Below are 13548 nucleotides of genomic sequence, written 5' to 3' on the forward strand. Positions count from 1 at the left end.
AGAAAATGTAGTTTCTCATTCCCCCAAATCAACCTTGCCTAGCTCCGCCGCCGGGGACGAGGCCGTCGTCGTGGATGGGTTATTCTTCGCCTGTTGAGAAGAGGGAGACGGCGAGGATGAGACAGGCCAGGTGGGTGGCTAAAGTAAGCAGAGCACTTGACTGGGCCCTCACTGGCAGTCGGCTGGGTGGCGGTAAGCAGAGCACGAGCTGCCGGGCGCGTCCCATCCAGCCGGCCGTTGCGCTTGAGCACGCGTCGCTGGGAGTCGCGGTTGTGCGACGTCGAGAGCGCCGCATCCAGCTGGCCGTCATGCTTGAGCACGGGAGTCGCGGTCGTGCGGCGTCGGGAGCGTCGCATCCAGCCGGGCGCCGTACAAGGACGCAGGATCCGCCCAGCGTCGGCGTGAGGGACAAGATGGATGGGGTGGGAGGAAGCCCGAGGCGAGCTCCAACTAGCATGGTCACCGTGCGTTGGTGGTCGGTGCTTGCTTAAGGATGGTGTTGGTGTTGTAGGCAGCAGCAAGTTCAGATAAACTGCACAGTTGTTAGTTCAGACTTCAGATTCATTAGCGTTACGTCCCTGGGAACCATTCCATCCTATCTCATTCTCTTCTAGCTAAACACCAAGATGGAATCATTCCGTTCCTTAGGAATGAAACGGTTCCATGACATTCCACTTGGTTCCAAAACCAAACACACCCGTAGAAGACCAGATAAAACTGTGATGATAAATAGGGTGGATGCCTGGATCGTCCAGTCCCCTACGTCTCTTTATCTGCCGAGAATGCATTGCCTTTGTCTACCTAATCAAATCTTTCCCGTGATCCGGCAGCTTGACGGGGACATAGTTGAGCTCTTATCTCGTACTGTATTTGATTTTTTTTCCTTTCTTTTTAGGGAAAGAAGAACAGTAGTACTTGGTGAGGTCAGGTGTGCCTATGGTGTCGACATTTCGGGACTTGCCTTGTCTTGGAAATAGGTAGTTTGATTTGATACACTACTTGGTCGTGTAGACAGATAATTTGCAATACGATGATTGATTGGGGTGCTGGTGCACGCATATATACAATATAAGGGACCTCAACTATACAAGACTAGGAGGTGGGCCACAACTCCAATATACGTGCAGTATAAAATACATACTCAACACCCCCCGCAGTCGAAGAGTCGCCGGAGGCACAGAGACTGGACCGAAACTCCTCGAAGACGGGAGTAGGCAATCCCTTAGTCATCACATCAGCAAACTGTTGCGTCGTCGGCACGTGGAGAACCCGAACACGGCCAAGGGCAACCTGCTCGCGCACGAAGTGAATATCGAGCTCAATATGCTTCGTCCGTCGATGGTGCACCGGGTTGGCGGAGAGGTAGACCGCGCTGATGTTATCGCAGTAGACAAGAGTGGCCTTGTGAACATCACAAAGCAACTCCTGGAGCAGCTGACGTATCCAAGAGCACTCGGCCACGGCATTAGCCACGACGCGATACTCTGCCTCGGCGCTGGAGCGGGAGACCGTGGGCTGCCGCTTCGATGACCAAGAGATCAACGATGGCCCAAGGTAGACGCAGTAGCCTGATGTAAAGCGTCGCGTGTCGGGGCAGCCAGCCCAGCCGGCATCCGACTAGGCCACAAGGTCGGTGGAGGCGGAGGCCGTCAGGGTGAGTCCCAAAGTCATGGTGCCGCGTATGTAACGGAGAATATGCTTCACCAGAGTCCAGTGAGAGTCATGCGGGGCATGCATATGGAGGCACAGCTGCTGGACAGCGTACTGCAGGTCGGGACGAGTCGGCGTTAGGTACTGTAAAGCACCGATAAAACGCTCCATCGGACGCAAGAGACCCCTCGAGAGCAGAGACCTTCCTCTTCGTGTCGACCGGGGTGGGCGCCAGCTTGCAGTTAAGCATACCAGCATGCTCCAGGAGCTCGTGGGCGTACTTCTGCTGATGCAGAAAGAAGCCGTCACTCCGCCGGACCACCTCGGTGCCGAGGAAGTAGTGCAGGGGCCCCAAGTCCTTGAGGACAAACTCATCACGAAGACGAGCAGTCAGCCGCTGAAGGAGGTCGGGGGTGGACGCCGTGAGGATGATGTCGTCGATGTAGAGCAGCAGATATGCAGTGTCAACTCCCTGATGATACACGAAGAGTGAAGCATCGGAGCGAGTGGATCGAAATTCGAGAGACTGCAGGAAGGCTGTGATACGCTGGTACCAAGCCCGAGGCGCCTGCTTCAACCCATAAAGAGAACAGGAGAGCAAGAACATGAAGTCAGGGTGCTCGGCGTCGACGAAACCAGTGGGCTGCTCACAGAACACCTGCTCGGCGAGATGGCCGTGCAAGAAGGCGTTGGAGACATCCAACTGGTGCACAGGCCAGGCGCGCGAGACTGCCAGCTGAAGCACGGCGCGAATCGTGCCCGGTTTCACAACTGGGGCGAAGGTGTCGGTGAAGTCCACGCCCGCGCGTTGCCGAAAACCATGAACCACCCACCGAGCCTTGTAGCACTCGAGAGAACCGTCCGGGCAAGTCTTGTGGCGAAACACCCACTTGCCAGAGATGATGTTGGCACGAGGGGGTCGCGGAACAAGCTGCCACGTGCGGTTGCGCTGTAAGGCGTCGAACTCCTCCTGCATCGCAGCTAGCCAGTGGGGATCCCGAAGGACAGCACGAGCGGAGGTGGGGACGGGTGATGGCGTCGACGTCGAGGCGGCGCACAGATACTCATCGACGGAGTAGCGCGTGTTGGGCCGAAGCACTCCTGCTCGGGCACGGGTAGTCACGCCAAGTGACGGGGCAGTAGGGCTGGCGGGTGCCGCGGCGGCAGGGGTACCCAATGCGGCAGCGGGGGCCGCGGCGCCGGGGGCACCCGGTGTGGTGGCGGGGGCCGCGGCGGCGGCGGTAGTCGCAGTAGTGGCGGCGGCGGAAGAGGCGACGGGCGAGGTTGACGTCGAGCCCGTCGCAGGGGTGGCGGGCGGGGTGCCGGGCTCAACCTCGTATGAGGGAGACGGGGACCCGGGGGCCCTCTCGGACTCGACCTCGGGGGAGGGAGTCACGAAGCCAGGTGGTGGCGGCAGAGGGCGCCGTGCCCGGGGGGGCCGCCGGGGGCTGCCGCCGCGCATCACTCCATGAAGGGGGCGCGGGGGCCGGTGCCGAAGGGGCCGAAGCCAGAGGAACCTGAAAAAAAGGGAACACCGTCTCGACAAAGTACACATGCCTCGAGGTGTACACATGATGAGTGACAGGATCATAGCACCGGTAACCTTTGGTGTCAGGAGGGTAGCCAAGGAAGATGCAGGGGACGGATCGTGGTGCGTGCTTGTGTGGTGTGATGGACGCGGTGCTAGGATAACAGAGACACCCGAAGATGCGGAGACCATCATAGGACGATGGTCTGCCGAAGAGAAGGTGGTGAGGGGCGTAGTTCCACCGAGGGCGACACGGACGAATGTTAACTAAGAGAGTGGCGGTAGCGAGGGTACCGGGCCAAAACCGAGCGGGCATGTTAGAGTGAAAGAGTAACGTGCGAACGCAGTCATTAAGAGTGCAGAGAATGCGCTCGGCGCGGCCGTTCTGCTGGGAAGTGTAGGGGCAAGTCAGACGGAAGGTGGTGCCGTGAGAGGCGAGAAGTGTGCGAAGAGCGACGTTGTCAAACTCGTTTCCGTTATCAGTTTGGAGTGCGAGTATGGGGCGACCGAACTGGGTGGTGACATAGGAGTAAAAAGCGCTGAGTGTGGCTAAAGCATCAGATTTACGACGAAGGGGAAAAGTCCACACATAATGAGAGTAATCATCTAAAATCACCAAGTAGTAAAGATAGCCCGTGTTACTCGCAACGGGAGATGTCCAAACATCACTATGAAGTAATTGAAATGAAAAAGTGGAAACTGAAGAAGACGCACTAAAGGGAAGACAAACGTGCTTGCCTAAGCGACAAGCCTCACAAGAGTGCTCGTCGAGCTTATCACATGAGAAAGAGAAACTCCTAAGAATTTGACGTAAGACGGTGTGGTTGGGGTGACCCAAGCGAGCGTGCCAAAGGTCAACGCCGGCGGCAAGGGCGACGGGTGTGGAGGTGGAGGCGCCGGCGTGCACGGGATAGAGCTCATCGGGACTGTCACATCGGTGAAGGACCATCCGGGTACGGGCGTCTTTCACAGAAAAGCCAACACCATCAAATTCAACAGTAAGAGGGTTCTCACGAGTAAGACGACGAACAGAAACTAGGTTCGTGACTAAATCAGGTGAAACAAGAACATTAGACATAGTGATGGGTGTGGAAGTGGAGGGAAAGCTAGTGCTACCGATATGAGTAATAGGTAAGGAGGAGCCGTTGCCGACAGTGATACGAGTGGGCGTGTGAACTGGAGTGGAGGAGGTTAGGTTACCGGGATGAGCTGCCATGTGCGCAGTAGCACCTGAGTCCATGTACCAGTCGCCTCCACCGACAGAGCTACGCGGCGATGGCGCGGAGTGCTGGGCAGCGAGGAGGGTGGGGTCCCATGGCACAGGTACCGGCGGCGGCGGAAGGCCCCCGTAGGGCGGCGCCGGGACGGTCGGGCCATAACCACCGGGGGCGGCGGCGCAAGTAGGGCGCCGTAGCCGGCGCCAGCCGGCTGGAAGGGCGCGCCAATGAACGTCTGGTGGCCAGCGGGGAGAGCCTGCTGATAGTGCAGCGCCCCCCCGGCGTCCTGGGCCCGCTGCTGCTGCTGCAGGCGGCGACCGCCGCCACGCCGGTTGCGTCGGCCCCTTCCCCCTTGCGGTTGTTGCGGGGGAGGCGCTGGTGGCGCCAACGGGTAACACCCGGCGGGTGCGGGAGGACGCGACTGGATCGGCGCGGTCAGTGGAGCGGTTCCACCGTAGATGGTGAAGTAGCCCGGAGAGTCCATGGACGGCGGCGGCGGCGCGCGCGGGGAGGCGCGGAGAGGATGGGTTTTGAAGACCATGAAAATTTTGAAACAAAGAAAATACACCTAAGGACCCATCATGATATGGATTTTGAAGTAAATCTGTACAATTCTCAGAGTGTAACCCATTTTGGTTGCCAAAATTGGGGCACTTTGCAAAATATATGGTTTTTATGAGGGTATGATTGTCACCATGGATCTTGGTGATCCTGACATCGAGCAAGACAATATGGACATTTGGGTCCTTGTTGATACGCTTCCGATTCTACCGCTATGTGAGTTTCTCAAACATAGTTATTAACTAATTTATATTGTTTATTTTAAAATAGTTGACAACTTATTTCCATTGACAGCTTATTTTGATTCTTCCAAGAATGTGCAGAAGATGGTAGACAAAACCCACTACATCGATGGCTCCGAATTAACTTATAATGAGAAAAATCATCTTATCGCATTTTGTAGTTTTTTTGAGAATTACAATACCTATTATCGAACTCCTCCAAATTATGGTGAATACGTGCCACTAGTGCACGTGTTGAACCACGGTAACTTCTATGGAGATACCCTGGTAAGATTTTTTACTATTAAGACATCCTTGCATCTTTTGCATACTTCTAAAACTAGTACATCATTGCTAACTACGAAATTATTACTATGTTTTTCAACAGAAAATCCCGATGGATTGTGTGCCTCATCTGATGTATCAGAATGGTCACCTTGCAGTTCTGAACCTATAGCCAGGTCGACCTACGGATCTCACCTGTGCATATCGGATTTCTAAAACCAGTGAACACATGCTAATCAAAGAATGGAAAAAATGTTTGGACATTCGTAATTAAGGAGGTTCTTGGAAGTAACATTAAGCGAAAGGCAAGAATTGGAGATAGGATAATCTCCATTCTCCATAATGGAGAGTAAGGGGCTACCTTGTTTTTGCTATTTTACCTTAGAGAATGTAGTAGGTCCTAAGAGAATGTAGTAGGTCCTATGAGGTACAATATGTTTATTATGTGGTACGATGTGTTAGAGTTGATGATGAGGAGTAGTTGTGATTACGACTAGTGACCAATTTGCTACGTGATGTCTCATTGATAAAAACGATGATCTTGAGGAGGTGTTATATGACAATGATGTATTATGATGATAAGTTGTTAATTATATGGTGATGACGATGATCTTTATTATATCATTGGGTGAAAGAACCGTGGATTAGTTTCAAGTGGATGAACATCCACTTGAAACTAGTCCACGGTTCTTTCACCCCGTGATGTAATAACTCATTATGATGTAAAAACAATATCTAGATTCCTGTTGTATGAAAACTTGTGCAAAGGTGTATGAATACAACATGAAATAAAAAAGAAATAAAATATAAAATAATAGTAGTAGCGCGGGAAGGGAGAAGCACTGCTACTAAGTACCAGTAGCGCTCCTCTAGGAAAGCGCTACTACTAAGTCGATATAGCAGTAGCGTGGGTCAAGACACGCTACTGCTAACCTTTAGCTGTAGCGTCGTACCAGTAGCGCACCATCACGCGCTACTGATAGGCCTAAAACCCGCGCTGCCGCTAGGTTTTTCCCTAGTAGTGTAAATTTACAGTTGGATCTTTATATAGGAAAATAATTACTCTTGGTTTGAAATTCCCACAGAAATTCCTGTGGAAGACCAAAGTGCCTGGGAAAATAAAAGTATTTTTGTGGCTAGTTAATAGAAAAAGTATATTGACCAGAGATAATTTGTTAAAAAAGGGGTGCAAGGAGGAAAAGTTGTGTTTTTTATGGAAAAGATGAATCAGTTGATCATCTATTTTTTGGATGTTCTGTGGCATCCTTGATGTGGGGCCTGATTAGATGTATGTGTGGGCTCAAAACCATTCATCAAATGTAAAAGAATGTTTTGGGGACTGGTTAAACAAATTTAATAGGGATGATAAAAAGTTAGTGATGGTGTGGGTTTCTGCTTTGCTCTGGGCTATTTGGAAAAGTAGAAATGAGATAATTTTTGAAAACAAAAGGATAAATTATCCTTTATGTATAATCAAACTAATGACTCGTTGGTTGATTGATTGGTCTATCTTGCAGACAAAGGAGTCGCAAAAAAAGGCTCTGGAGATGGAGGCAAGACTACTAGAATGGGTAGCAAATGAAGTCTACACGTTGAAGCAGGGCTGGAGAATCAATGTTGCAAGATTGGAGGACTGACGAGATGATTCTGCAGGTTGCTGGAGTTGGGGATCTCCATGTTGCTGTCTTTGTTTTTGTTTTAGTAGTTTTAGCTGTTGGTTTTTGGTGGTGTATCAAACTTCGTTATGTCTCTGGTGCTGTGGTCAGGCAGAACCTATGGGTCTGTGAGGCTTTTGTGTGTGTTGGGTTTGTTTGGAATTATGCTGCTACCAGATCTGAATTTTGTTCCTGCAAATTTGGTTTTCAGTAATGAAAATCGAAAGGGAGGAGCCCTTCTTTGATAAAGAAAACGTGGACGCGCGCGTAGCTGTACTCAACCTGTAGTCCATGTGCCCCGAAAGAAGGAAGGAAAAAGAAGCTCTTTCCTCAACAGCAACAAAATGAATCTCACGACTGAGCTGAGTTTTCTGCCAAGTACTATGATCTTGGTTGGAAGCTTCAAGATGTTTGTTGACCGTCGATGCCGTCTGTGTACATGGTAGTCAGAGTAATGGGGCCCCGGAGCTAGCTAGCTAGTAGCTCGATCGCGCGGGCGTGCGACAGCGACCACTCCTAACTAAATTCGTTACACGTCACCGGCCTGTGAAGGAAAGGAATCAAATCGATCAACGTCGTGCACGCACCTACGGGAGACAATTACCCATCCGACCTAACCCACGTACGTCTCTCTCTGAGTGACTTTTATGTGGCTCGATCGATTTGACAAAGGGACGCACGTAATCCGCTGCCTGCAGATGCAACATTATAGATCGAGTCTAGACAGCCGGAGCGTATCCTGCAGGGGCAAGGAAGGTTCATTAGTCAATAGTCGACGCTGCCCGCAAACCGGCCGGCCAAGCTTTCTTTCCATCTCGGTTTCAAAAAAAAAAAGTTTCGAATTAATGGAGGATCGATCAAAGTCGTCGTCGAGGACAGGCATGTTTGCAGGTTAATCACCAGAGCTCACCAACACAAAGTACGTCTCTGTCAGCGTGACTTTTTGTCGCGCAAACAAATCGTTAGCCTATCTATCTACCTAATTAATTCGAACACATCACGCACGGGGCAGCGGCGATCGAACCCGGATACAGCCGGTACCAGCAGTGCTCCAATTGGGAGATCGCCTCGCGCGGGCTGCCAGTTGTATATCCGCTATGGGTAACAAAACCGATCCACTATATACTGATACAGTGCACGTAACGTGTTTGGGAGCGTGGGGTGTACGTACCCCAAAAAACGTGACGATTAGCTAGGCGGAGCACGGGACAAGTCCGGACTGCATGGTGTCGTCGTCCAGTAGAATAAGGCGCTGGTACGTGTTCGTGCCGCGGTGCGGTGCGGTCGGTAGACCGCGACTGAATTCGGCACGCTCCTCCGCTCCACCATAAATGAACCAAACGTTAGTGGACGCGTTCAAGACCGTAGACGAAAGAAAATGATGTGTTGTGTGAGATGTCCCTTTCGTGTGGGCTGTGGAATACTAAAACGGAACATTAACGTAGTACAGTACTACCTTGGCGATTGATGGCGTCCGACCTGTCAAAAAAGAAAAACAAAAAAAAAAACCTTGGCGTCGCGTCCGTGTGTGGCATGCACGAGGATGTGATGTACCGTGATGCTTCCATCGATTTGGGTTTGGTTTTGCTGGCCATGCGAGCAGTTTTATAGAACAAATAATCAGTGAACTCAATTATGCACACTTTGGATCGGGGAAGGAACTGGATATGCAGATTCAGTCAGTGTTGATGTCTTAGCTGGTTTCCAGGATTTTAATTTGAGCGTCTTGCATCTTGCATCCTGGCATATCAAATAGTCGCTTCAAGTATTCAAGTAAACTGGATGCTCACTCGCAAAAAAGAAAAAGTAAACTATTTGCTAAACCGTACTTGTACTTTTTTATATTCAGAATGACACCATCGAGGACTACACGAATGACTTATTCACCGAGACGATGGTGGTATTACTTGGGATGTGTATTTTCGTTACTCTCTTGGTCCAGGTGAATAAGTCATCTTAGGTTGTGCACCGTGATCAAGCCGGAGGAAAAAAGAGACAACTTAATGTCTATTTGCTAACTAATAGCATTGCATGCAATGAACTGACCACTGCATGTCGTGTTTAATAGCCTCAAGTCAACTAAAGCATACACGGCCCAAATCTCTCATTGGTTGATTCCTTTATTTATGTCAAGAAATAAGAAACGAGATGAAAGTTAATGCTCCGCGTCTAAGTGTTTTTGGGATTATTTGGTTTTCATAAGGTGACTTATACACCTAGACGGAGGGAGTAACTTTTTTTTGTTCGATCTAATGTACTTTCTCAAGTTCATCAGTAGAGTTGGACAGCCGGTCTGGCAGGGTAAAAATATCTTCTTTTCTTCATGGACCACCGGATTGAAACTTTCATGATTTGAGACATGTATAAAAACTATGAACATCCGCCTCATTTTGGTTGTGATCGTCCGCTATGAACACCAGACTTTAATTTGCTCAGAGCATCTACAATCGGGCATCCCAAACGCATCTCAAACACCCGAGCGGGCGGACCGGTCACAAAAAATCAACCCACCGGGGCACCTCAAACCGGCCTCAACTGGCCGGCTGTTCAGCGCCCCTCATATCCAGTCCAAATCTAGGGCGGATATGGGGAGGGTCGGGCACGCCCGGACGCGCCTGCCTAACAGGCCCAGCCCACCACCGGCCCCACAGTTGTTCCACAAAATCCTCAATCCGGCTTCCAGCTTTGAACCCTAGCTCACTCCACTCGCCTCTCTTGCTCCGTCCTGTCCTCTCCCCTCCCGCATTCCGATCCAATCCAGAGCAATGTTGTTGGGGATATAACCCCAGGATATAACCCGCCCGTTCAGGGCCGGGTCACCAGAGTGGCGACTTACGAAGGCTGGGCCAGGTGGGCCATCACGTTCCAGAAGACTCATCCCGAAGGATAAGCTGCCCGCTCATGGGCCGGCTTACGGCGCACCGGCTTAGGCCCATCAGTGAGTCGCCATGTAAAGTTTCCTTACTTAGAAGGCAAAATATGTTAAGAGACACACTCTGACACGGGCCGTTTTCCGGCTCGGACTCTATTGAACCTCGAGCCTCAACCTATATATAAAGGGGAGCCCGAGGACAGAAAGATCAAGTTAGAACCTCTCGAGTACTAGGCTAGCCAACCTCACCCTTGCAATCGAGATCATCATCAATACAACCAAAGCAGGACGTAGACTTTTACCTCTATCAAGAGGGGCCAAACCTGGGTAAACCTTGTGTCTCTCGTGTCCACTTAACCCCTTCGATCTACCACCTGATTCGATGGCCTCGCGACTAAGTCCTCTGAGGACATCTGCCGTGAAAATACCACGATAGTTGGCGCCCACCATGGGGCTATCGCACGGTGTTGTTGAGTATTTGAAGGGTCCCCCTCCAGGACTAGAGGGATACGTCATCGGCCGCATGACCAAGAGTCGCCGCGGCAAGCTCTACATCGACAACTCAGGCTGGGGCACTGAGGCCGACTCAATCGAGTACGGGTACTAGGTCCCCATCTTCACCGACAAAGCCGGCGGGCCTGATCCCGAGCTGGACATCTGCACCGACATCATCAAGTCGGCTCGGCGTGCGCAACCCGCCGCGGCTAGAGCCGTCCCGAAGCACGCCACACCTGGCAAAGCCGGCGGATCAAAACCTGGGCCGGATATCTCCACCAACATCGTCAAGTCGGCTCAGGACACGCAATCTGCCCGGCCTCGACACGTGTTCGTCGGTTTCACCCAAGGAGTCGACTACATCGATGACTCAGCCTCCGATGGTGATACGGTCATCCAATCGTATGGCGGGTCCTCCTCGAGTGATGGCGAGTCAATCTTCCCGCTCCATGATGGTATGCTCGGGGGCTACCTTGAGGCTGAGCCGGCCCAGGACTCCTTTGGCCCGCCCCTATGATCGGTCGTCTATATGGTCGGCGCAGCTCTGGAACCTTGAACTCTGGGTCAGCCACATCGTCGGCCCAGGCCTTGGCGGAGCTAGCTACTGCTCTCACCACGCTCCTTGCCACACCGGTGACGCCTGAAAACCAGACGGAGCGTAACACAGAGGTATCGAAACTTCGTGATCAGATGACCAAGATCCAAGCCAACATCGACACAAAGAATACTCGCCTGGCGAAGCTGCATTCAGAGATGCGAGCCGAGGCTGAGCATCTAAGGAATGAAGCCTGGCATCTGGAGGAGCGCTAGAATGTGTCGGAGGCGGTTCACCAGCGGAGGCATAGGTGTCGCCTTCTGCCTGACCTCGAGCCTACTCACCTGTTCACCACCCCTCAAGATACACGCCTTCATGGCCCAGGACAGGTACCCCAAGGTCACCCGTGGTGCCTCCGGCGGCTGGAGTTCAACCCGCGGCGGGTCACGCCTGTCAGCAGGTTCAGCAGCCCCAATGGGAGCCGGGTCAACGTCATGAGACGCCCCCTCACCGTTTCTTGACACCAGCTTGTCACTTCTCCAACACTCTGGATAACCTCGTTGCTGCCACAACTAACTTGGCTGCACTTTTGATTACGGGCCGCACGCCTGTCAAGATCGAGGCCTGCAATGCTATCGAGATGCTAAAGACTGCGGTCGCACTACAGGACAATCACTCTTATAGTAGGGAGCGCCTCCACTCCACGCCAGTCCCAAGCCGAAGCCGGAGCAGAAGCCCTCATGGCAACTCACCAGCCGTGTCGAGCAGCGCCCATCAGCGTCGTCAGCCGCCTCATGCCTTGCAACATACGTGATCCCCTAACGCTCAGGATATCGTTGACTCCGCTCGGGCCCAACGGGCGGCTGAGGAGGCAAAGGCGGCAACTTTGTCTCCACCAGTCACAACCCAATTGACTCCTACTGGAAGGACCCTTGGGATACCTTGTTTAGCTCCGGCTCTATGCAACGAGCGCATGCGCAAGGACTTCAAGGGCCCTCGTATAGTTCCCAATTACACGGCAAACCTTGAGCCGACAGCCTGGATCGAGAGCTACGATGATGCAGAGCATCCCTCGACTACCCGCACCGACACTCCATCACCACCGCAAGCTCCGAGAGGACCAATGACAAGAGCACGTGCACGCAACATCGAGAACGAGGTCACTTCTTTCCTCTCTGAGTTTCGTTCGGTTTCACTTGAGAATGGGATTCTACCTCAAAGAGATACACTATGCGTTCTTAGGTACATTGGAGATCATTGTGAGGAAGCGAGGATGAAGGCCCAAGCACCCGAGGAACAAGAGAAGGAAGAAGAGGTCGAGAAGAACGAGGGAGGGAAGTCCCTGGACACCCCGGGTGCATGGACTCGAAGACGCGGGTAGGGGCAATCCCCCTGGACACCCCGGGTGCTCGGACTCGAAGACGCGGGTAGGGGCAATCCCCCTGGACACCCCGGGTGCCTGGCCATCTTGGCCCAGGGTGCCCGGCCCCGGTGTGGGCCTCGCCCCAGCCACCCCCGGGTGCCCGGCTACCCACCTGGGCCACTCCATCCCCGACTGGGTGCCCGGGCCACCTCCCAGCGCCAGCGCAGCACCACCCCGGGTGCCCAACACTTTGGCCCGGGTGCCCAGCCTATCTCCCAGCGCTGGCCCTGACCGCCCCGGGTGCCCGGTCCCTCTGACCCCAGGTGCCCGGCCTGCCCCGTTTTGGTCTCATATGAAGGACTTTTTGGTCTTTTGTAGCCTTGCCTCCCCCAACTTGGTCCCTAGACTTATATATACTCTTTTCCTAGCTTATTTCGAGGATAGCAAAGTATTAGATAAAATATTGTGAGCTTTGCTCCTTGTATCCCCTCCTCTTGGAGATCAAGACCCCTCTTGGGAAGAATCCTTGTGGATTACAAGACCTCCCAAGGGAGTAGATCATCATCAAGACCTCACCTCCTCTAGGAGTGGGAAGAACTTTACCTTGTGCTTGTTTCCTTGGATTGATCTTGTAATCTTGTGGATCTCATCTATGCTACTCTAGTGGATGTGATATTTGGGTTTGTTTGAGTGATTTGTGCCTTGTGTTCTTGAGTGGTCTTCCTCTTTCCCCCCTCCAAGTGTGAAAAGATCCCCTCTAGGGTTTCACCCTACAATATCTTGGTATCATGAGCAAGGTTGATTCACATCTTGGAGTCACATCCCCCCATTTGCTAGCTTGATTTTGTTGTTTTTCGTCCAAATTCAAAAATCCCCACAAAAATAGCCCCAAAATTTTTCCTTGCAATTTGTTGGATCTTGTGAGATTTGGTTGTTATGGTCCATGGATTTGATGTTTGGCAAGTTGATCTAGCCCCTCCCCAACAATCCCCACCCTTCCGACCACGAAATCCTCGAAATCTTGCATTTCCCCCAAATTTTCAGCCCAAATCGGAGACCACCGGGTGCCCGCACCTCGAACCACCGGGCACCCGCACCCCCAGGCCGTTTGCCCAGCCGACCCCGGGCACCCGCACCTCTCACACCCGGGTGCCCGCACCCCCCCC

General features: G+C 52.4%; 1 protein-coding gene across 1 annotated transcript in view; it reads right to left on the minus strand.

Annotated features, from left to right (window-relative positions):
• The window catches only part of LOC119360265, a 7264-nt gene extending 4152 nt beyond the window's left edge, over nt 1–3112 (minus strand). Inside the window, exons 1-4 of the mRNA XM_037625976.1 lie at nt 2824–3112; nt 2205–2218; nt 2022–2122; nt 464–532 (exon numbers count right to left, since the gene is read on the minus strand). Coding sequence (XP_037481873.1) covers nt 464–532; nt 2022–2122; nt 2205–2218; nt 2824–3112 — 473 coding nt within the window. The remainder of the gene's footprint in view (nt 1–463; nt 533–2021; nt 2123–2204; nt 2219–2823) is intronic.
• Between the last annotated feature and the right edge of the window lie 10436 nt (nt 3113–13548).

Source organism: Triticum dicoccoides, chromosome 2B (genome assembly GCF_002162155.2).
Source record: "Triticum dicoccoides isolate Atlit2015 ecotype Zavitan chromosome 2B, WEW_v2.0, whole genome shotgun sequence".
NCBI classification, from domain to species: Eukaryota; Viridiplantae; Streptophyta; class Magnoliopsida; order Poales; family Poaceae; genus Triticum; species Triticum dicoccoides.